Source organism: Gopherus evgoodei, chromosome 3 (genome assembly GCF_007399415.2).
Source record: "Gopherus evgoodei ecotype Sinaloan lineage chromosome 3, rGopEvg1_v1.p, whole genome shotgun sequence".
Lineage (NCBI taxonomy): Eukaryota > Metazoa > Chordata > Testudines > Testudinidae > Gopherus > Gopherus evgoodei.
This window is the reverse complement of record NC_044324.1, coordinates 153996130-154020284: the sequence shown is the minus strand read 5'-3', so window position 1 is coordinate 154020284 and position 24155 is coordinate 153996130. Positions and strand designations below refer to the sequence as shown.

General features: G+C 42.0%; 1 protein-coding gene across 1 annotated transcript in view; it reads left to right on the top strand.

Moving 5' to 3' along the window:
* The window catches only part of LOC115648838 (kinesin-like protein KIF28P), a 53740-nt gene that overhangs the window by 18989 nt on the left and 10596 nt on the right, over positions 1-24155 (top strand). Inside the window, exons 9-19 of the mRNA XM_030557043.1 lie at positions 27-169; positions 1238-1359; positions 3248-3338; positions 4260-4314; positions 5684-5807; positions 10492-10636; positions 12635-12753; positions 14186-14293; positions 18993-19267; positions 21184-21318; positions 21968-22134. Of these exons, the coding sequence (XP_030412903.1) occupies positions 27-169; positions 1238-1359; positions 3248-3338; positions 4260-4314; positions 5684-5807; positions 10492-10636; positions 12635-12753; positions 14186-14293; positions 18993-19267; positions 21184-21318; positions 21968-22134 (1484 nt within the window). The remainder of the gene's footprint in view (positions 1-26; positions 170-1237; positions 1360-3247; positions 3339-4259; positions 4315-5683; positions 5808-10491; positions 10637-12634; positions 12754-14185; positions 14294-18992; positions 19268-21183; positions 21319-21967; positions 22135-24155) is intronic.

Sequence of the window (24155 nt, the reverse complement as noted above, 5' to 3'; positions counted from 1 at the left end):
TTTTTTAATATTTGCATATGTGAAAGAACAAAAAAGATCAAGAACAAAGCAGTGATAAATGCAAGTCCAATGGAGAAGCATATAATGGAGCTGAAAGCAGAAAATAACAAACTGTTGTCCAGACTGACTGGGCTTGGAAACTCTGGGAAAACAGTAGCAGATGAAACCAGTATGTATTACAAAGTTAACCCTGCTAAAGGAACTACAAGTACCAGATGGCTCAGAGTTTCTCAAAATGTCATCTGGAGCCCTTTCTAGTGGCCCATGGCATTAACAGCATAGGGGGACTGGTAGAGTTGAAATCAGGAATAGGTTCATGGGAAGTTCTCTCTTCTGAACTGGACAAAAAAGAGATTTGGAGACCCTCTAAGGAACAATGTAAAGCTATCGTGCATATGTAGTTTTATAGATGGTCATGTAATATTACTAATAATACTTGTATAGCATGTCTCATCATATGGTCTCAAAGCACTTTACAAAACCTTAAACCCATTATTGCCAACCTCAAGCATTCAAGCCCCATAAAAATAATATTGGCTTAAAAATCATGAGACTTTTTATTGAAATAGTAAAGTGTATACTCTTTTTTATTTGCCTTCCAGTTTCTGCATCTTTAGGATATATCCAGTTCTTGTTTTCAGAATTTTCTCCACAACTATAAGGTCTAAAAACTGTTTTAAACAATAAAAGCTGAGATTTTCATGTAATCACATGATTCTATAGTTGGGGCTTTAAAAAAAAAATCACATATACACTCCTCTCCCAAATATCATAAGACTGGCAGTAAGCTCATGAGGGTTGGCAACACTAATCTTCACAACATGCTTGTGAGGCAGGCAGGTACTATCTCTATTTTACAGATTGGGACAGTCAATCAGAGAGAAATTATCTGATGCATCCAAGAAGAGCAGAAAGACTACTCCAGGGACACTTCTGAATTTGGATCTTTTTCTTTTCCTTTAGCAAAGGACTGCCAAGAATCCAGCTTGCTTTCTAAACTTTGCATCTGAAAATTGCTGCATTAACAGAGGGAGCTAACAGAACTCCTGTATTTCTATCTGTAAATATGGAGATGCTACATTATGAGTTAATCATTTTAATGGTTATTCAGACATTATCAAAACAGGTGGTACTTTTGGAAGTTAAAAATTAATAAATGAAGATTAAATTCATAGGGGTTTTGTGCCTTTGTATGTCCACACATCCCAGCTGAAATTTCCTCTCTTTCCCCTTCCAGAAGAGCTGCGATGTTTGCTGGCTGAAAATGAACTGCGGATTCGGACTATTCAGTTAACATGGGAATATCGTCTGGAAGAAGCTCGGAGGGAACGGGAAAAGCAGTATGCTGCAATTACTCAGGTAAGATTTTTCTTTAAACGTCAGTGCGAGTTATAGACTTACTATAGTTCCTTTCCAGTCTTCCTTTGGCTACCATGTCTGTCCACACTTGGCTCGTTTTAAAAGATACATTACTTTTAAAGGTTTTTTTTTTCTAAATAGAGTTGCCTCTTCTTGTGCCTTTAAGTTTGGATAAATTGCAAAAGCATGCCACTTAAATTGTGTTATTTAATAATCAGTTATAACATCTTTTGTTTATAACCATTATTGTTCCATTTAATATGATTATGAGGAAGAATGGTTACTTTTGGAAACAAAGCATTTGTGTGTGTGTATATATATATATATATATATATATATATATATATATATATATATATATATATATATATATATAAATCAAGCCATGTACAAAACTTACAAGACGCAGGCCTGTATCACTTCCAAGCACTGAGGGATAAAACCAAAGATTTCCCCCTTTAAATGAAATATGAGTTAACTAACTTAAACGTTTACAACTGTTTTCTGACTTACATTATTTAAAAGAATAATTAACTTTTTTAATTGGAGTGTTAAAAGTAACCACTCTTAATAATGAATTTTTTTCTAGACCTTTTTCCCCAAATGAAAAAAGCCTTGCCATGTATTTAAAAACACAATCTTACCTTTGAATTAAGGGAAGGGGAGGGGATAGGAAGATTGATTTTATGGCAAGTTACAAGTTAGCCCCTCCCAATTTACTGTCTCTTGTGTCTTATCTCTTCATTCCTGCAAAGTCGGCCTCCATCAGTCATTTGCCTGTGTCTTCCCAAATCGCCTTTGTGTTTTCTTCGAAGCCACCCTTTGTTTTGAATAGTCTCCCTGAATTAGTCAGCAAAGCCACTACCCTTTCCTCCTTTGAATCCTGCCTCAAGACCCATTTCAGCTGTGAGACACATGGTAACTGCCAACAGATAATGGCTACCTGGATAGCCAGTTTGGATACATGATATTTAGTTACATTTTATAGTGTATTTTTAAAAGTTTGCTCACAATTATCTAGCTGTATGCATAATTAGCCTAGATCAGCGTATCTTATTACTGTTTCATGCATCCTCCCTGTTCTTTCTGATTCACAGTTACACCTACTTTTTGTGTCTTGTCTTAAATTAGAGGGACGATCTTTGACAGGATGTTTGTACAGTGCCCCTCCCTATGGGTCTCTGATCCCGACTGAGCCCTCTAGATGCTACTGCAATACAAATAATGACTAATAATAAATATAATGCCCATGCCACTTAACAGATGATGGGCCAAGGGGAAATTCCAAAAGAGTGCCCTCATTTTGATCCTATATTTTATTTCATGATATAAAACAGCACCAATAAGAGAATGTGAGCTAACATAATCCATGAAAGCAGCAAAGAATCCTGTGGCACCTTATAGACTAACAGACGTTTTGGAGCATGAGCTTTCGTGGGTGAATACCCACTTCCTCAGATGCATGTGTACATAATCCATGAGTATAATGTGCAGAAACAGCTGTCTGCATCTTTCTAAACTCATTAAAGTTGAAGGGAGACGAGTAATAACCTAAACAACATGAATTGTAATTGAATCATTAATCAAACTAATCATTTTTCCACCTACTTTTATAGTTCCACCTTTGTAGTATCTGGGCATGTTTTGAAAAACAGATTGATTGTGTTTTGGGAAATGTTTGTGTAATGATTTATTATCTATTGTTTAGAGTTGTGAATGTTTGGTATTCAGATATTTTTCAGGATGTCCTCGAACAGCTGATCTTCTTGTTTATGATCTCCTTAACAACAGAAGGGGAAAAAGTAATCCTCCCTGTATATTATCAGCTGTCATTTGGCGCATTCCAACATATGTCACTAAAATGGTGTGAATCTGAACTCTTTATCAGGAGAGACGGATGATGGAGACATTTCCATATCTCTTGAATATCAATGAAGACCCTCAGCTCTCCGGAGTTCTCAAGCACTTCATTCAGAACGGTACTCTATTTTATTTGCTTCATATTCTAGTAATAAGTGCTGCACAAATTTACATAGCTCGTAGGAATGCTTTCTGTACCTTATAATTCATCATAATCAAATGCTGTTGTGCTAATATATGCTCTTAAGTATCATGTTGCTCAGCCACCCATACATGTAATAAATTATCATGGTTTTTCAGGGTCTAACCTTGTCTAAGCAGTTCTTTTCCACCGTCAAACATGCTCCTTTTGTTTGTGAACATGGCAAAGCTCACATAAAAGGATTCAAATTAGAGGAATGTTTTAGAGTATTAAAATGCAATAGAAACCTAACCTGTGAAAGTAATTATATCAGACTTGCTGGATGTCAGTTACTTATAGCTAGAAATATGCCCTTGTCACTTTGCAAGTTAAATTATTGATATCTGATCCAGTTTCCACCATTTGTCACTTGACTCCACCTGGTTCTTTTCCTTTGCCTACAGAACACTGGTTCTTCCTCTGGCAATATTTTCTTTTCATGACTGCAAGAAGCTACAGTTTGGAGGGCTGGCTCAACTAGTGAGGATTAGGCAGCTCACAGACCAGTTAGGTTGTTGTGCACATGGCCTTTAGTCCACAAGACTAAATATCCTCAGTGTCAGGAATAGCTCAATTTCTAAATGCTATAAAATGCCTCCATAATTATTTGTGGGTACAAAATCAAAAGCCAAGTGTGGAACCTTTTATATAAATCAGGACCCAGAATACATTAAAAGCATTAAATATATATTTAATATTCAGATAATAGCAGTAACATGACAGTCTCTCAGTCAAGCACAACTCATCAGATACACATAGGAGAAAAAAGTTGAAATGCAAATGCAATTATTTTAAGCAGTGAGTGTAACTGTTGTTACCCAGAGCACATCACTTATGCCAAAAAATTTAATTGTTTCAGGTTCATGCGATGTTGGTCAGTCAGCCTCAAATGCAATAACCGTTAAAGGTTTAGGGTAAGTATACATAAATTAGTAAGGGACAAGACACTAAATAGTCTCTCTTTTAAACAGAGAAACGTACATTACATTGCATATATATGAGCTGTGAGAACTTGGCCAGTGTAACGTGAAACTTTTTTATGAAGAGTGGAGGAAAAATAGGCTGGGAGGAACTCATTGAGTGTATTATGTATTGTTTCTGAAACTGCCCTTTTCAAAACTGTAATGAGTGTTAAGTTAAATTGCAATATTTAATTCAAAGTTCAGCTATTAAATTGTCATAAAGCTAAAAACTTACACAACAACTTTAAAAATACTGATTTATTCTTAATTTGGGGACTTCAGTCCTGATGTGCTAGAGAGACAAGGTGCATGAGGTAATGTCTTTTATTGGACCAGCTTCTGTTGGTGAGAGAGACAAGCTTTTGAGCCACACAGAGCTCATGTTTTCAAGGCCATCAGCCGATCCAAAACCAGCTACTGCAGTGACTGCATCATAACCCACCAAGGTAGCTGCATGCTTTCGAGACAGTGCAGTGCACAAAACACAGGACAAAACGTGAGACACAAACTTTTCTTTTTAAACACAGAGTCTGTTAAACCTAATCTGAACAGCTTTCAACAAGGCAACATGTAAAATGCCAACAGCACATCTACATTATACTTCGACCATTGCTGATGCCAGTAGAGTTGAACTGATTTTAGCAACTGTGTGACATGTTACACAGGGCCTTAGGTCATGAATTCTTCAGGGTATTTATTTATTTGGATTTAAATAGATACACAGCAAGGCCTATCCCAGATTCTAGGTGTCCTTGTCCTCAAATAAAAACACACAACAAACATCATTAAAGATCTACAACAGCAGCATGTTTTCCCCTGTACAGATAGCCACCCAGCAAATCACATCACAAACTGAATCAATATCTCCTCACTCAAATTCCCATAAGAAACCCCACCACCAGCCATTTCAGTCCTTGCCAAATGCCTGCTCAATAGTAATAGGCTTTGCAGCATGTCTTGAAGGTCTACAAATTTGGGCTATTTTGGACCCAGTTAAGGGAGTTGAATCCAAGTCATGGGGTCCTCCCAGAATGCCCTGCCAGCAGCGTCTTCTGTTCTATTTCAAGGGAGCTTCAGCTTTGGTACGTCTGCTGATCTCAAGCATGGTATATGTCCTGGGGAGGAGAGGTAGTTCCTCTCAGGTTGGGTGATTTGGACAGTGCCTACCTAGCCCATTGTAGGGGCTACTGGAATACACGTAAAAGTTTATTATCCTGAAAATTAGAAAAAATATTTTTTCAGGATTTTGAGATGGGAAATGTTTACTTTTAGCTTGATTCTTAAGAGATCCATGAATTGCAAGAAGTATTTTATCTTTCAGCATTTTGGACAAGCATGCTACATTCACAAATACTGAGGGCAAAATTACCATAACGCCACGGGAAACATGCAAAGTTGTTGTCAATGGTGTTCCCATCACTATGAAAACTAAACTACAGCATCTGGTAAGTTTTCCCAGAGAATGAAAGAAGCAGGAATGGGCATTTCAGATCAGAAAGATTCTTACAAATTCTAACCAGAAATCATTTCTGTAAGTAGAGAGACCATTATAGATAATTACTGTAATTTTAATAAATAGGTTAACTTAATAAACAGGAATAACCACGTGTTTTTAAAAAGAAGGTATTATGGAGAAAACAAGAGCCAATTTCTGTAATCCTTACTTGCCTGACTAATCTCTGTCCGGAATATAGCACTAGTGACTTTCATGTTGAGTAAAGATTACTTGTGGGAGTAAGAGTTGTAGGATTGGAACTTGAGGTATTCTAGGGACAATACATTTTAAATGAGCACCTGCCTCTTTCAAAAATACATAGCTCTTCTTTGAGTGACTCTGCATATTCCTACTCATGAGTACTGTGCCACCTTGGGATACTTTGCAGTAGAACTCTCTTCAAGCAGTGTCCACTAGAGTAGTGGTTCTCAATCTGAGGGCTCCCCGGTGAGCCATGAGTAGGTTTCAGGGGGTCCTTCAAGCATGACCAGTGTTAGTCTAGTTGGGGCCCAGGGCAGAAAGCTGAAGCACCACTGCATTGGGCTGAAGTCTGGGGCCCTGAGCCCTGCCACCTTGGGCTGAAGCCCAAGCCTGACCAATATAGCTTCATGGAGGCCTCTGTGGCATGGGATCCCAGGCAATTGCCCTGCCCTAATGCCAGTCCTGGCTTTTCTGTGCAAAAAACCACTTACTGTGGCACAGGTGGGCCTTGGAGTTTTAATAGCATGTTTGGGGGTGAGCTCAGAAAGAAAAAGGTTGAGAAGCCCTGAACTAGAGTGCTCTCACACTCCACCCCCTCCCCTCAGTGTCCTGGCACACTGAGGGTGAGGCTGTGTGGGATAGACCATCCTCTCCGCCTCAGTTCCTTCCCAACTGCATGCCAGAACAGATGTGAACCCTTCCTGTCTCTTCAACGCCTGGGTCTTGTTTTTCTTCTAGTTAGTGTTGGTTTATACATACTAGAACCTCAGACACCTTGGGAATGGAGGTTGTTCGTAACTCTGAAATGTTCATAACTCTGAACAAGATGCTATGGTTCTTCCAAAAGTTTACAAGTGAACATTGTCTTAATTCAGCTTTGAAACTTTACTAACTAGAAGAAAAATGCTGCTTTTAACCATCTTAATTTAAATAAAACAAGCACAAAATCTTTCCTTACCTTGTCAAATCTTTTTTAAAACTTTCCCTTTATTTTTTAGCAGTTTACCTTTAACACAGTACTGTACAATACTTGCTTTTCCTTTTGTCTCTGCTGCTGCCTGATTATATGCTTCCAGTTCCAAATGAGAGGTGTGTGGTTGACCGATCAATTTGTAATTCTGGTGTTCGTAACTCTGAGGTTCTACTGTAATTAGTCAGCAAGTAGTTGGGTTATTTGCCCAGTTCCAGGATATGGAGGAACTGAAGAAGCAAAAAAAGCCAGGATTGAAGAGGTATGCTTCCTGCCCAGCTGTCTTCTCAGTATCAACATGTGCACTATCTGAAGTGTCTGGACCATCTGCGAGACCTTTACCTCTAGAACCCACGAGGACAGGGAGACTCATCTGCAACTCCTTCTGCTGAAGGAAGCCCTTGGGCCTAGACCTTATGGACCCATTCAGTTGTCTGTTCCAAGATCTAAAAAGTCAGCCTCAGCCCCAGTGGCCTCCAGGTTCTAGCTTACTGCAGGGTTCCATGAAGCTGCAGCCCCTATGAGGGCCAAACTCTGTTTCTGCCGCTCCCTCAGTCAAGCCCAGCTGCAGTACTGATGAAAAAGAAGCATAGGAGCAAGACTGCTAATGTTAACAGTACCAGTTCTCATGCATCAGAACTCTTGGATCTTTCTAATTTGGCTAGGGCCGCTATGGATCCTAACTGGAGACCTGTTCCACCTACAGTTTCAGTAATGAAGGAGATGAGTCCTTGTGTATCTTCAGATCTGATCATGTTTGAACTTTCAGACCTGTTGTTTCCTGATCTAGCTTCTGTTCCTGTCCCAGCTACCTCCTAGGTTACAGAGAGTTCTGTCATTATGGCAGCTGGGGCTGCGAGAAGACAGGTTTCTCAGAATGAAGCAATGCCTATTAAAGACTCAAAGTTGCTCCACACAGAGAGTAAGGTTATTCCTGGGTCTCATTGGGTTTATGGCAGCCACAACACATGTGACTCTGTCCCAGGTCTGTAGTCCAAGTTGGACAGTCTTCTGCTGTTGAGCACCAGGCCTCAGAACAGAATAGCCTCTCTAGATGGGTGGTCAGCTAGGATGAACATGCTCATGGGTGTGTAGTTCAGCGCTCTGGGTCCGTCCTGGACAATGACTTTGGCAGTGCCAATCAATGGTTGAGGGGACATCCGAATCACTCAACAGTTGGAGGGGAATGTTGTATATCAATGTACTGGAAATAATGTAGTTGCAGATTGACTCATCAGGAGAAGCTCCCAGATGGATGAATGATCCCTGAAGAATCAGCTGGTTCAGACCATTCTTTCCAGATGGGATCAACCAGTCATGGACCTGTTTATGACAAGGTTCAACAGAAAATGTCCTATTTCTTTTGCAGAGCAAGCAGGCAAAGTTTGTCTCTGTCAAATACTTTCCTACTACAGTGAGGGCAGGTTTTAATGTACGCCTTTTCCTTCGATACAAAAGGGGATAAGGAAGATATGTAAGGACAGAGCAAAGATGATGCCCATTGCCCAAGCTTGGCCTTGTTTAACCATGGTTCCCAGATCTCCTTCAGCTGTCTGGTGGAGTCTTCATACGCCTCTTTCTGTCTCCAGATCTTCTGTCCCAGGAGGGGGGCAGCATCTTTCACCAGGGCCTGCAGACCCTTCACCTCACAGTGTGGATGATCTGACTGTAACTCTGTCTGTGCTTGAGCAATCATGTTCAGTCATCATGGATTTGTCAAGAACAAACCGTGTCAAACCAACCTGATATCCTTCTTTGACAGGCCAACAAGCCTTGTGGGATGCGATAAAATATATCTTGACTCTAGTACAAGCTTTGATATTCTCTCTCTTGACCTCATAAACAAGCTAGAGAAATATAGCCTAAATCAGCAGTTCTCAAGCCACAGGCCACACGCAGCCCAGTTAGCACACAGCAGGGCTACAGTGGTGTGCTAAAGGCCATAGGCCATGCAGATCCAGGTTACTGGCTGCCTGACCACTCAGTGCCGCAGGGTCTGGGCTACCCATCCAGGCAGGGCATGGGTGGTGGAGTTCAGCAGGGTCCAGAGCTGCCAGACCCATGTAGGGGGAGTGAGGGGGGGAGGCTGGTGGGGTCCAGGGCAGCCAGTCCCATGTGGCAGGGGCTGCCGGGTCCAGTGGCAGGGCTGCTGCTGGGCCCTGCACATCGGGGTCCAGGGTCCCTGCTGCTGGGACCCCCTGCACAGGGCTCCACTCCTGGCCCCACTTTGTGCAAGGGTCTTTGGGTGGGAGGTGCTGGGCATACAAGTTTGTGGGGGGAAGTCTGTGGGGAGCGCTCTCTGGTTCTCAGCCTGTGGTCCAGGTAACACATTGTGGGCTGCACATGTGGCCCACATGATAAATAGGTTGAGAACCACTGGCCTAAATGAACGTACAGTAAGTTTGGTGCACAGCTGGTTGGAAAACCATACTCAGAGTAATCATCAGTCATTCACAGTCAGGCTGGAAGGGCATATTGAGTAGCATCCCGCAGGGATCTGTCGTGGGTACAGTTCTATTCAATATCTTCATAAAAGATTTGGATAATGGCATAGAGAGTATATTTATAATGTTTGTAGATGATACTAAGATGGGAGAGGGTTGCAAGTGCTTTGGAGGACAGGATTAGAATTCAAAATGACCTTGACAAACTGGAGAAATGGTCTGAATTAAATAGGAAGAAATTCAGTAAGGACAAATGCAAAGTACTACCCTTGGGATGGAATAATCACTTGCATGAATACAAAATGAGAGATGACTGCCTAGAAATATTCAGAACTACTCAAAGAAGAAATGAAAGCTACTTGCCTATAATCAGAGTTCTTCAAAATGACTCTGGATATTCACTTACCACCCTCCTTCCCATCAGAGTCCCTGTGATTGTGTATCTGGCTTTGCAGTGGAAGGAACTGAGGTGGAGGGCATGCTCTGTGCCTGTATAGTCTCGCCCGCAGTGCATTGGGACACTAAGGGGAGGAGCTGGGGCATGAAAGTGCTCAAGCTAACATTGCTAGAAGAGGGTTCTACCGCAAGGCAGCACAGTACCATAAGTAACGATGCAAAGCCATCTTAAACTCCAGTTATAGGTAAGTAGCCTTCATTTACTATTGAAGCTTAAGTTAAAAGAATGTCCTTAACCTTAGTATGTTTAGTACAGACCTGAATGTTACACCACTATTATTTATGTTGTATGTCTGATTCCTGAGGGCATTCTGCACCAAAAAATTAAAAATTCTGCACACAATATTTTAAAGTTCTGCTAAATTCTGCAAATTTTATTTGTCAAAATAACACTACATAGTTATGCACATTTCTTCAATCCCTTCATCTTCCTTATGGGATAGCAGATTTCTGCATATCAGTTTGCAGATAGCAAACAGATAAAGTGCTCTCTCTTTTTAGCACTTTAAGTGAGAAACATCGCATCCTTGAGTTTAACCAGCACCATGTACTTCAATCTCCAGGATCGTGTTATTTTGGGATCAAACAGTGCTTACCTTTATGTTGGATTTCCTGCAGAACGCACCAATGAAGACTTGCTCAGATATGATTATGATTACTTTCAGTCAGAGCTGGCGGCAGCAGAGGGCTTCAGTGTAGATAAACTTGGTAAGCATTACTGCTTGAGTGCTGAGCTAACAGTTCTGTGAGGTGACTGGGGGTGTGATGAGAGTAGTTCTAAATCTACCTTTCCTTTTTGCAGATAGACTGTAATACTTAATGTGGGCCTGATGCTGCACAGTGCCTCAAGGGAAAGATGAGACCCTACCAATCGCATTTTACCTACCCAAATTCTTCTATTTTGTAAATGTTTTACATTTTAGATTTTTAAGTTATTCCAATACACAGAGAAAGATAATTCATTCATTAAAACAATATTTAGTATGCATGTTTTGTCTCCAGTATCCATGTACATGTTTTTAAAACCTAACACCTATAGCATTAGTGTATATTTGGGAGTTTATACTGTACTGTTCTGAATAAACAAAAAATGTTCTGAGTTTTTGCATAGTCTCTCAGAATAAGTTAATTGATTTCCTGTCATGTCTCCCAAAATTATCTCTCAATTCAAGCATACATCAATTTATTACTCACCAAGATTTCCCATGTTATCGCAAAAGTACTTGAAGTATTCATTTTAAAAACAAAATCAAACTTTCCCTCTAAGCAGCAATCATCAGCTTCTAAGGCCTGGTCTATACCTAAAACTTGGGTCGTCCTAGCTTATGTCATTCAGGGCTATGAAAAATTTCACACCCTATGGGTTATAGTTAAGTTGACCTCACACTCACTATAGACGAGAGTTCTGTTAACCTAGCGACCACCTCTTGGAGGTGGAGTACGTACATGGGAAAACCCCTTCCTTCGATGTAGAAATCAACTATGCTACATCATCACAGCTACAGTGCAGACATGGCATAAGAAATTAGATCAGTTTATTTTTAATAACGTAAACACCCTAGAATAGAAGTCCACACAAGATTGTCAAGTGAGCAATCCATGATGTGTGTTCTTCTGTAGCTCTCTTCCAGGTGGCTTTGTATGGGCAGTACTCTTACCTTTCCCCTTGCTCCACTACTCTTCCAGCAATCAGCTGCACTTGGTTTTGATAAACTCTTTCAATTCTTACTGAGTCAGGTACCACTGGTACAAAACTTGATAGTAACTTTCTTATATTGTTACTGAAATGGAATTATTCCCTGGTCTTCTCCAAATAGGTCCCACTGCTCATCTAAAATTTGCTCTTCCTCTTCTTGCTCCCACTTTCTTACATAATTATATTTGTCTCGCAGTGCATCTAGGAGATCGCACACAAGAGGTGTTTCCTTAAAATGAAATTTTCATACACCCTTTTTTTTTTTTTTTAATTTTTACTTTTACTTGTTCAGTCCCAAAGACAGACTGTTTGGTTTGTGGATATTAGAACAGAGAAATCCTGAGAAGCACTTGTAAATGTAGGAATTTACCATTCTTAAAGAAATGGCTCCTTGTAGTTTCAGTCAAATACACTGCTGTACGTGACTCCATGTGCTAAACTGTTGTCAGGTTGCTGTATGTTATTGAACAGCTGCTGTGTTTCACATCCGAGGTGACTCCATTCCAGAGAGAAGTGCAGTGATTCCATACAGTTGTAAAATTATTTGGGAGATAAGTATATTAATACTGCTTCTCTCCAAAAGATAATAAACCAAAAGTATTTCTGAACAGTAACACCTATAAAATTTAGGGAAGCTGGAAAACTACACCCAACGCCATAGCCATAATTTGCAAATCTTCATAATGAGCTGAACCAAAACTCCAGAGCCAAACATACATCCAGACTTCTTGTGTTTTAAAATCTAAATTCTAGGTCCAGACTTTTTAACTCTGACTAATCTCTAGCAAGAGCATGAGGACCAACTGACTGGTGAATGGCCGTGCCGTTGATACCATATCACATTTTGAGTACATACTAAAATATATAAGCGTTTCTGGGGAACATTGCATGCATACATATACATGTGTATAGCTGATAGTATTTGCCATCCATAAGTAAGCCTAGTTTAAACTCTTCCTGAAAATGGATTGTCTTCCTCTGTTCAACATTGAATGTTGCATTTCTTAAAGGGGTTGTCAATAATAAGGCTGGCAAACCAGATCCAAGCGTTCTTGCAGTATTCCACGATTATATCAAGCTAATGCCTTTGGTTGCTGAAGCAAATCAGATGAGTGAGGAGTTGAAAAAGGTAAGCAGCAGTATACACTTTTTTCCTCCCCAGCTACCGTAGTTTTTCTTTTAAACTAATACATTAGCCTTTGGAGCACTGCAGACAAATAGTGTGAGAGTTTTTTTGGCACTTTCACCCCACCAGTGTTCTGTTCTTTCGTCTTTCTCTCATCTTCCTAGCTTTCTGACAGGCAGGGGAGAGAGTTAAGCTACATTTTTTTTTCTGTCAATCTCTCTCTGCAGTTGTTTTCTTGTAACTGTATTAAGTACACTCAGTAAAGCCTTTTTGAATGCAGGATATTAGAGAAAATAAAATTTTGCACTGTATAACCCGGCTAAGCAATTACTAAGGAGGGGATTAGATAACTAAGTGCAAGTATTCGAGGAGTGTAAAGACCAAAACGGGGGAAGAAGTGTTTAGGTTGTGTAAAGAGGTAAGGTGAGAGTAATGACATGAAATTTAGCAAGGAAAAATTTAGACCGGATTTAAAGAATTCCACACTGCTCTCTGCTGATCCATCACTACTCAGAAGCTTCATCACAGCATGCTTGAATAAAGTAACCAGCCTGAACCTTGATTCATTCCTCAAGTTTATTAAAGTACCATGCTGTCTCTCCGCTCTCTCTGAAACTCTCCAATAGTCCTTCCTTATCTATAGCAATTCACTGTCTGTAGATATCATTGAGGTGACCAGCATCAACAGCAGCTTGTAAAATCTCAGTGTTGCTGGGGGATTAAATGCCAAAGCATGCAAGCTTTACATTCAGCATTGGAGTAGCCTATTAGGTTTTTTTTTCTTCTTCCAACAAGTAAGGAGCCTGGAAGCTCCGGAGCCTCCCTCTCGTTATTAGAGGAGTAAGGGAAAGCTATTTTACTAGGCTTTCCATTTGAATACTAGCATCTGAGAGGGGACAAATGTTTGTACCCAAGATTAAGGGCCTATGATGGTGAGGTTGGGGGGAGAGGGTCATCAAAAGAAAGGAACTTGAGCTAGTTGAACGACTCATTGGATGGTCAAAATCCACATCTACGTTAGTACCAGATTTCTCTCTAGTGGTGACAATGACTCATGTGCTACACTGAAAAAAGGAGGATTTAAAATGGCTGCCTGCAGTACACAGCAGAGTGGCAGTAAGTGATGAGGATGAGGAGGTGTCTTCAACATCTGGATAAATTTCTTAAGTTGAACATCCGCAGTTCCCCTGGGAAGGGGAACTAAACTTCCAGATGTTGAGACTTAATCCATTGTTAGAATTTCTCTAACTTCTGTCTCCTGTAAATGTATTTGAGATATGCTACCCAATAAAACTTCTAATAGTAATCCTTCAATATATTATTCCTTTATGTTACACCATATTGTGACATAGTTTCATGAAGGTTAGCTAAATCCGCACTTGGATACTAATGTGCTGTTATATTCTCTTGAGAAACATTTTTTTTTCCTTCACAGGAGCTCAAGTTGGAATTGAAAGTGAAAAATCTAGCATCATCTGACTCCAGAGGTTATGATCTGCAAAAGGAAGTAATAGTAAAAGTGACTAACAAAATAACTAACCAGGTAAAGAAGCTGAGCCATTAATCATAGTCTTGTGCTGGTAGCAGAGTTCACTGGAGAGAATCAATAAGATGCAAGCTACACGACATTTACTGTAATGTAAGCTACAATAAGCTCTGCGCTCTCTCTGTCACAAACAAGGAGCTTTCTCAGCCCCCTCTACTGCTTTTTCTCTTATTTTGTACACTCACATAACTTCTCGCACCCCTACACAGTGTCTCTGATTCTTCTTTGAGCGATTGCACACGTCTATTCTGATTTGAGGTGTGCAAGCATCCTGAGAACAGATGTCAGAGATTTTTCCCCTGGTGGATGCCTAGCTCGGCACTGGCACCCCCATAGCGGTGGTGTAAGGGGCTCCCGCCGAGCCTGCACTCCTCAGTTCCTTCTTAACGCCCATGTGGCTGTTGGAACTTCCCCCCCTTTGCCTTGAGCAAAGTGCTTTTAGTGGTTTCCACTGTTCCTTCATTGTAAATAGTTTTATAGGGTAGAGTTCTAGTAGTTTAGTTAGTTATAGGTTAGGACCATGACACCTCTCCATACTCAGAGAGGCGGGCCATCCCTCCCCTGGTACTGGGGCATGCCTCTGGCGCTGGGGTTTAAACAGGTTGTGTTGCTTTCTACTTGCCTTTAAAAGCATCTTGTCTCTCTGCATGTGGAATGATGGGATCACAGGAGTGTTATATTTAAATACTAGAAAGGTATCCAGGGCCTCATCCTCCCTGATTGAACTGACCTCGTTATCTCTAGCTTGCTTGCTAGCACACATATATATACCTGCCCCTGGATATTTCCATTACATGCATCTGAGGAAGTGGGTATTCACCCACGAAAGCTCATGCTCCAAAACGTCTGTTAGTCTATAAGGTGCCACAGGATTCTTTGCTGCTTTTACAGATCCAGACTAACACGGCTACCCTCTGATACTATCCAGAGTGTGTGCATCACTGTAGATACTAAAGGGCTGAATTTGGTGCACTTAACTGTAGGTCCTCTTTCTCTTACTGGTGTTCATCCTATGGGTTGCACATAATCACTGGTAAAGCTAACTGAAGAATCTGGCAAATCTGAGTGCACCAAAATGGGAACCCCATGACTAGGGCCCTACCAATTTCACAGCCATGAAAAATGGGTCACTGGATGTGAAATAAGCTCTTCCCCATGAAATCCGATATCCCCTGTTCCTAGGAATGACCCAGCAAAGGGGGCTCCTAGCTCTGGCTGCATAGTTGCTCGGGAGGGGAGACCAGACCTGTCCCACCTCCAGGATGCTCTCTGGGACTGGGCAGCAATCCAAGGATTCCTGCAGCTGAAGGAGACTTGTGGAGTTGTGTCCAATCTTGCCTGTGCTGCTGGGAGCGCCTCAACAAAAGGGGCTCCTAGTTCCGGCTGGGCAGGGGAGGGACAGGACTTGTACATCTCCTGCACAGCTGCTTTGGGGAGGAGACAGGGGAAGAGACCAGATCCACCTCTGGGTGCTGCCTCCTGCTGCAGGACGCTCTCTGGGACTGGGAAGCAGCCCCAGAAATCTCTGCAGTCGAAGGAGGCTTGTGGAGTTTGATCGGATCTTCCCTGTGCTGCTGGGAGCCCTAGTCCGAGCAGGGCTGGGGGAGGACAGGACTTGCTTTTTCCCTTCAGGGCTGCTTTTGGGTATCTCTCTCAGCTGCAGATAGCTCCAGACCTTCTCTCCACTTGCTTCCTGTCCCCCTCCCTTTGTAGCTGCCTGGGGAGGGGACATTGTACAGAGAACTGGCCCCCCCTTCCTCATGCAATTATTATCTTATTTCAATAAAAATAGAAAGGTAGGTGAGGTACTTGACAGAATTTTTTAATTGACACTTCACAGCAGCAAATCACACTCAGGGCTCAGCTCACTGACTGGTAGATATGGACATTGGATAGGGTTTGTAGCATTGTGATCTCAACTGACTGCCTACCAGAAGACACGTGCAGTTACTGTAAAATGAGTGTGCAAAGTAAATCAGAAACCTCAAAAAATGATTACTGTAGAGGGTCATGTGAAAGAATTTGGAAGCCAAATTCTACATGTCAGTGATGACAAACTATTTTGTACAAGCTGCAGTGTTTCATTGGATCTCACACGACAGGAAATGGATCAGCGCCACTTAGACTCGGAAACCCATCAAGGCAAAAAGAGGGCTTCAGAAAGAGGGCTGCGTGACCTTGCTACAACAGGTATAACAAAAAGTTTTAAAAAACCAATGATTTCTTCTCTTTTTCAGAAGATGAGAGAGAGCTCTGAGACTCATTATTTAGCTAGAATGAAACTTATGGGTGCGTTTGGAAGTGCTAATATATCATTGTAAAAACTTGATCACCCAAAGCTGCATGAGTTCATTCAACAGAATGTACAAAATGCCAGTTGCTTACCAAGGATATAACGCGGTAAAGCAGCACTCCGAGAGGGGCCGGGCTGCGCGCTCCGTCGGATCAAAGCAAGTTCGATATAACGCGGTTTCACGTATAACGCGGTAAGATTTTTTTGCTCCTGAGAACAGCGTTATATCAGAGTAGACGTGTATTTTGGATGAATCCACAGATGAGCAAGACAACTATGTACTGCATGTTCTTTGATTTTATTTCTGACAAAGCTGAAGATGTACCGATAGGAAAACTAACAGTGCCTGCTGACTGCATCTGTTTTGGATGCTGTTGACACTACAGTTTCTCAAGCAATAATTAAAACTGTTTCAAATACAGTGTGAACTTTGACAAAGTATCTGCTTTCATAAGTGACAATGCAACTTGCATGACAAAATCTTTAAAATGGGTTCTCCAAGGTCTAATTGCAAATGCTGTCCATATTACAAGTAATGCACATATAATTTCTCTTGTCAGTGAGCTGTGGAGATGTTTGGTAAAGTTGATAACTGGTCAGCTACATTAAAAGATCTTCTAACACTGCCCTAGCCGGAAACTTCGATACAGGCAACACGTTGCAAACACGACTGAAATTCGGGAACAAAAAATTGCACTTCCCCCAGAGCCAGAATTACTCGCTGGAATTCCTGGGTTTGGCCTGTACAATAATACCGTGCAGCTCCCCTGAAGTGCTACTGAGTTTGTCTCAGAAGAGCTGACACTGACACCGAAAACACAGGTTTTAACAGAACTGTCAGCCCTTCTAAACGATGATCAGCTGAATGAGGAGGTTCAGTTTGTTGCTAAAAATGCCACAGGACTTGTGGACTTAATCACTTAGTTTGAATCTTGACATGTCAGAACCCGCCAAGGGTACCACAGAGTAATGGATGTACTGTTCTGGGCTGGAGCACAGTTAAACGAAAACCACTCTGACAATGCTGAGTTAAATGCCAATGCTCAGCAGATGTTTTTTGCATGGCGAAGCTCAGACAATACTAGTGCTATGGGGAAGAGTCAAGTGATGTAGCAAAAACGGCTCAGAAGTGTCAACAACCTGCAGCAAGGTTCTTAAAAGCAGTGCATATTTTTGACCCTGCACAAATGCACCTGTTGATGGTGGATTTCAGCTCACTTCATGCAGCTCCTGGCTTTGATAAGAATTGTAGGGTGGAGATGCCTGTCTACAAAAATATTGTGAAAGAAGCAGACTGTAGTTTGCCTGTACTACAGTTTTGGAACTCAGCAGAAGGCAGAAATCCCCCATCTTGCAAGCCTAGCCTGGCGCTGTCTAACAATTCCAACCAACTTAGTGGATGCAGAGAGAGCCGTGTCTAAACACGGACAGAGGTGTTCAGTATAGCGACAGGGGTGTTCAGCATAGAGGCAGGGAATGAAGAAAGACACAGTTGCTGGATGCTCCAGGCTGACATTCAATCATTGACATTTGAAACCAGAACTTTTTTTTTTTTTACTTGTTTTTGTTAACTTAAGTCAATGGCTCACAAGTTTGAGGTCACTACCCTACAAAACTCTGATGCCAATATCTACCAATCAGGGAGTTGAGCCTCGGGTGTTGTTTGCTTCTGTAAAGCATCAATCAATAAATCCTGTCACGTTCACATGACCTTTCTTTATATTACTGAAACAAGCTAATAATTGCATCTGGGGGGAGCAGGGCCGGCTCCAGGGGTTTTGCCACCCCAAGCGGGGGGGAGGGGAGGGAAAGCTGCGATCGCAATCTGCAGCAATTCAGCGGGAGGTCCTTTGCTCCCAGCGGGAATGAGGGACCCTCTGCCGAATTGCCGCCGAATACCTCAAGTGCCACCCCGCTCCGGAGTTGCCGCCCCAAGCACCTGCTTGATAAGCTATTGCCTGGAGCCGGCCGTGGGGGTAGGGGAGCACAACCTGTACCCCTCCCCCTGCAGCTGCGGAGCGATGGGAGCAAGAAGTGGGGTGCGGGGTGGGATGTGGAGCTTTCTGCAGAGGAACCCAAGAGCAGCTGTGCAGAGGAAGAGAAAGTTTTGTCCCTCCCTAACCGGCCAGGACTAGCAGCTAGGAGCCCCTGGCTGGGGCATTCCCAGCAGCATGGGGGAGATCAGATCCACCTCCGCCTCTGGGAACCTGAACCCGCCCCCTCCCCTTTTGGCTCAGGACCCCCATGGTTACAACACATGACATTTCAGATATAAACAACTGAAAATGCGAAATTTACCAATTTTCAAATCCTATGGCTGTGAAATTGACCATAATGGACTGTGGATTTAGTAGGGCCTTACCGATGACCATTCATTTTATCATCTTTCCTGTGCCTTTGTAGGTGTGGGTGTGGTCTAAGGCCAAGTTTATCAACAGAAAATTCCTTATGGAGGAGGTTTACCAGCAGTTTTTAGATGGCGAGGATGTGTATGTGGACCAAGACCGTGACCCATTCTGGGATCCTGTTGAGGTCATTCATTTAGGATCTGCCCACATTTGGCTTCAGTCACTTGCTTACTGCATGAAGCTGGAAGAACAAACCGAAGTTCTGAACTCTGAAGGAATGGAGGAAGCCATTCTACTTATAAATATAGCTCCGTGTTCCAGTGATGGAAGGTAAAGGTTTGCCTTTGCCTTGTTTGAACTAGCTCCTATCTAAGATCACTTCAAAAAAAAAATTCAATTCAGGAATTTCACAGGGTGATATGTCTGGTAGGAGATGGAGGCTAAACACATGGAGGAAAATATAAAGGCCAAGTGAAATTCCAACAGGTTTGCACAGGTATAAACAGGAGCAGGATTTGACCCAAAGACATTAGCACATGGGGAAAATGTACCATGTGACAATACTGTTGATGTCCAGGTCCATCCTGATCTCCCTGGGCGCTACGATGACAGCTGCTCAGCCCTTGGGAAGTGAAGTCCCTTGAGTTGTTACCTGGGTCCTACCCTAGCTAAGTAAACGAACCACACCGATGACCTCTAGAAGGAGCTACTACCAGACTTCTTTGCCAGATGGAGATGGGTTGTGCAAGGAAGGGTTTTACTGGGAGACTTAAAAATTGAAAATATGTGAAGTTTTGTTGGACCTTCTGGGAAAGAGGAACAAAGCATATAATGAATAACTACCCATTATCTTCTGTCACGCTTTACCAGCTACTGAATAACAATTACGAAGCACCCTAAGCCCATGAGGTAGTATTCCACTGAGCTCAGCTGTCCCGGAAATGTTTAGGTGGGGAAGCTTTGGAGGCAGTAGTAGTGTGTGGGAGAAGGCACTGGTGATGCTCCAGATAAAACAGGTTTGAGGGGATAGAGAGACAATAAACACAAACGTTTTGCACCAGTGCTTCTCAAGCTGTGGTTTGTGTAGCTCTGCTCTGTAGAAAGCAGAGGTGAAACTTTAGTCAGTTTTCAATCAGTGACACTTCTGAGTAGTTGTAGGTCAAGGACAATAAGGGTTTCCAAAAAAATCACGTGACCAACTAATTTAGAGCCCAGCACCATGAATGGCAGCTTTGTCTGATGTTTGAAGTGTATTTGTAAGCAAATTTGCCATCACCATAACTGAAGGTTGTTAAACACATGGAAGGCCGGACGAAACCACAAATTGACCTGGAATGCTTAGAGTAGTGGGAGCAGCAGGTGATGATCCTTTCTAGACTGGAGTAGTAGTAGTGTGTGTTTGTTTTTTAAAAATGTGTTGGTAACATGTTTTAATTAGCACTATTTTAAACACCACTTAGCCAAGTCTGAGCGCTTTAAAGCGTTAGTATAGACAGGCTCCGAGCACTGGGAGCCACACTCCCAGCGCTTGCTCGGAGCTAATCCCCTTGAGTGCGACCACACTCGCACTTCAAAGCACTGCTGTGGGAGTATTCCCACGGCAGCGCTTTGAAGTTTCCAGTGTAAATGTACCCTTACTCTTACAAAATACCTTTGTGTGCTTTAGTGTACTAAGCTAACTTGTGTCTGCCTTCATGGTTCAGCCTTGCTTTGTACCACCCGAAAGCTTGATAAGGTTGGAGTTAAACAAATACCCGTTAGTTTAGTTGTAATCCACTGAATTAGGGAACTTGCTTGTGTCTAAGGCCAGAGTGAAAAAATATTTTTGGAAGGTGTTTGTGTGCCCATTTCTCCTCCCTGCCTCTCTACTTCCTGCTTTTTGGGTCTATTCTGGGTCTGTCTTTCAAGGATCTTCTTATACTTCCCTGCCCCCTCTCTTTGTTTTCTCCTAATCTCTGTCTCTCTCACTCCTTCAAAGGATACCAGGCCTATCTCCTAACCTTGTCATCTTGGAGTGGCCAGTAGCAAAGGAAATGAGCTAGATTTGTAATATATAGTCCCTTCCAAATGGTTTCCTTTCCTATCGTAGGTGGTTTCCAGAATGTGTGTGTGTAAACAGCTGTCCTTGCCTCTGTTTCCAGCCTCCTCCTCACTGACCTGATTCATTCACTAATGTCACTGTCGTATATTTGCTGTGACAGCTGACCCAGATTTGACATGTTATATCCTTATTTCTACATTTTTAGAGCCTTTGGAGAGGACAGTATGGTCATTGACCCTTTGGAATTACTGGGAAGAAGAATTGATTTCCAGATTCACATCTTACAGTGCCTTGGAGTCAAATGGCTTAGAGAAGTCACCGAACGGGGCATTCAGATAGGGTGAGGGGTTTCGTTAGTTCATTGCCTCCTCAAAGTATGTTCAGTTGGAATCGTTGGTGAAAGCAAGAGCAGTTTCATCGTTATCCTAATAGAAGTTTCCAAATTGAATGAACTACTATCATCTATTAGATCTCTGAGCTGCAGGATTTATTTAATGTCACAGGCTCAAAATCTCAGCTGTCCTCTTAAAGGACATGTTAATAGGAACAAGCCCTGCTTTGAACAGGAATATTTGAACTCGTTTGCTCCAAACCAAAGTGAATTTCCTCAGTAAATAGGAGCAAAACATCCCTGTGGAGTGGTGGGGGTTGGGAGGACAGAAAGCTTTAAGCTTCATAATACAAAATAAAATCTTGTATCATTAAAGCCGTTTAAGCAAATGCATTTTTAGACAGTGACAAAATGTTCAGTGACAGACTGCTACAGTCAACAAAATAAACCCTGAAAATGAATCAAGTGAAGTAATATTTTCACATAACATGGTTGGTGTGTGCCTGCACAAAGCGTTCTATTCAACAAGAGGGAACAGCTGACCTCAAAATGTTGCCATAATTCTTTTGTTCACATTTTCTTTGTTCAAATAGCTGATCTTTTCAAATGCTGAACTGGGCGCTTATTTACATTTTATGTTAATGTTTCATTTCCCTAGGTACAGAGTTTATGATCTTCCACACACTCTATACACAAAGCCTGTCTGGAAAAACATGAATGCTAAGATTGAAGAGACAGTTCACTTCTCAGCTCTAAATGCATCCCACGAATTTTTAAATTATTTAAAAAAAAATGCTTTAATTGTTGACTTATGGGGACTTCAAGGTATTTCTTTACAATATTTCTCTTTAATTTGCATAGTTCTTCATGGCTACGGGTTGTAAATAGAATCAAATCATATTCTAGCATCCTTTTCAAATATAAAATGCCTGATGGCAAGACAGAGCATGCTCACTTCTATTGCTGTGACACTTGAATTCAATATTAGTCCAGTATTTAAACACTGAAAGACTGATGAGAATTTGCTTGGCATAACCATCTTAGAATGATTGTGTCAACCTAGCCTAGAAGGATTCAATCATTTACATCATTTGATGCTAAAAGCAGACTCTGTTAAGTAGCTCTGTGGCATCTCAATTTTAAGAATCTCATTGCTTTAGAAGCATTAATGAAATAAGTTTCAAAACATCCCTGTGAGGTAGATAAGCATTATTACTCTCACCTTACAAGTGAGGGCACTGAAGTACAGAGAGGCTAAGTAACTTTCTCAAGGCCATACTCCAAGTCTTTGTAAGAATGAGAAACATATTGTGTAGTCCTACATTAGACAGGATTCCTTATTCTCAGTCCTCTACCCTTCAGGGTGGGAGGAACAGCATCTGTAGTGGGACTGCATGAATATCACAGCTAGTAAATCCCAATATTCACGTTCATGAGAGTCAGTGATTTTTTCCAGCAAACACTTGCCAGGATGGGAGCGTCAACCTGTCAGACTGGTTTGCTGGCTAGAAGTAAAAGTAGAAACGTGCTCTGGTACTATTGTTAAGAGCATCCATATTCTTACATTATTGTTTAGCATTCATATGGACAGGGTGACAGTTTCCTGACTGTGTTAGGGAATATATTATATGCTAGGTTTTGATCTAGTCCTAGTGTTATAATCTAAGACAAAGTTACTGTTTCCTAGCATGGGTCTAGTTCCCTAGCATGGCCAGTAAGTTGTTCAGTCCATACTAAAAATAGAAGATGATTGAACATGGATGCCAGTAGCCACAGAAGCAAGCAGTGTGTGTATGCAGTGCTTTTTGCAATGTGTTTGGGCTCTAAATCTCTGAGGTTTGAGTGCTTAGATTGCACTGCTATCTCAGGTATAATAGATCGGGTCAGGACATCTTGGAGGTGCTGTGGCATTACTTATTACTAAGGGTGCGATTTAGTCACGGATTCTGTGACTTCCAAAGACTCAGTGACTTCAGCCAGCGCCGGCTGGGAGCTGCAGAGTCCCCTGCGGAAGCTGGAAATGGCAGATTGATCCACTGCGGCTCCCAGCCACTGCCTGGGGCAAGGGGGATCCCTGCGGCTCCCAGCCACCACGGGGGCCCTGGGAGCTCCACCCGCAGCTGCCCAGGCTCCTCATTTTGTCATGAATATTTTTAGTAAAAGTCAGGAACAGGTCACAGGCTTCCATGAATTTTTCATGAATGCCCCTCCACAGTCATCTGTGGTTCCAGACAAACTGGCAGAATCTGATTCCATCTTTTCACGCCCCGCCGTCCAATCTCTATTTTTCAATGGCAGAAAGAAGAGGATAGGTAACAGGAGAGTTGAATGAAAGTTCATAACATTTTTCCAAAAAAAAAAAAATCTGTACTGTTCTTGTGGCATTCTGGGGACTACACAGACCGGTAACCTTGAGGGCCTACGTTTTGTGTAGCTGTGGTGCAGTTCCATGGCACCAGTAGCCATCCCACAAGTCTTTCACCAACCTAGTTACTCTTTGGAGGGTGACCCCAACAGCCTTTCCAGTCCCAAGTCTCCCCAAATACATCTTCCTTATGGGAAAAACATCCCCGTGTGACATAAGTTACACTGACATAAATGCTCATGTGCACAGTGCTATGTCAGTGGGAGAACTTCCATTGACGTAGCTTCCACTACTTACAGAGGTGGTTTTATTACACCAACAGGAGAGGGCATCTTCCCCAGATGTGCTGCAGTGGCGCAGCCATATCAGTACAACTGTGCAGCTGCAGCACTGTACATGTAGACACGGCCTAAAAATCTGTAGTTTTACAGCCCGGTATCCCATGTATTTAGAACTCTAACATAGCTAATTGTGAAATTGG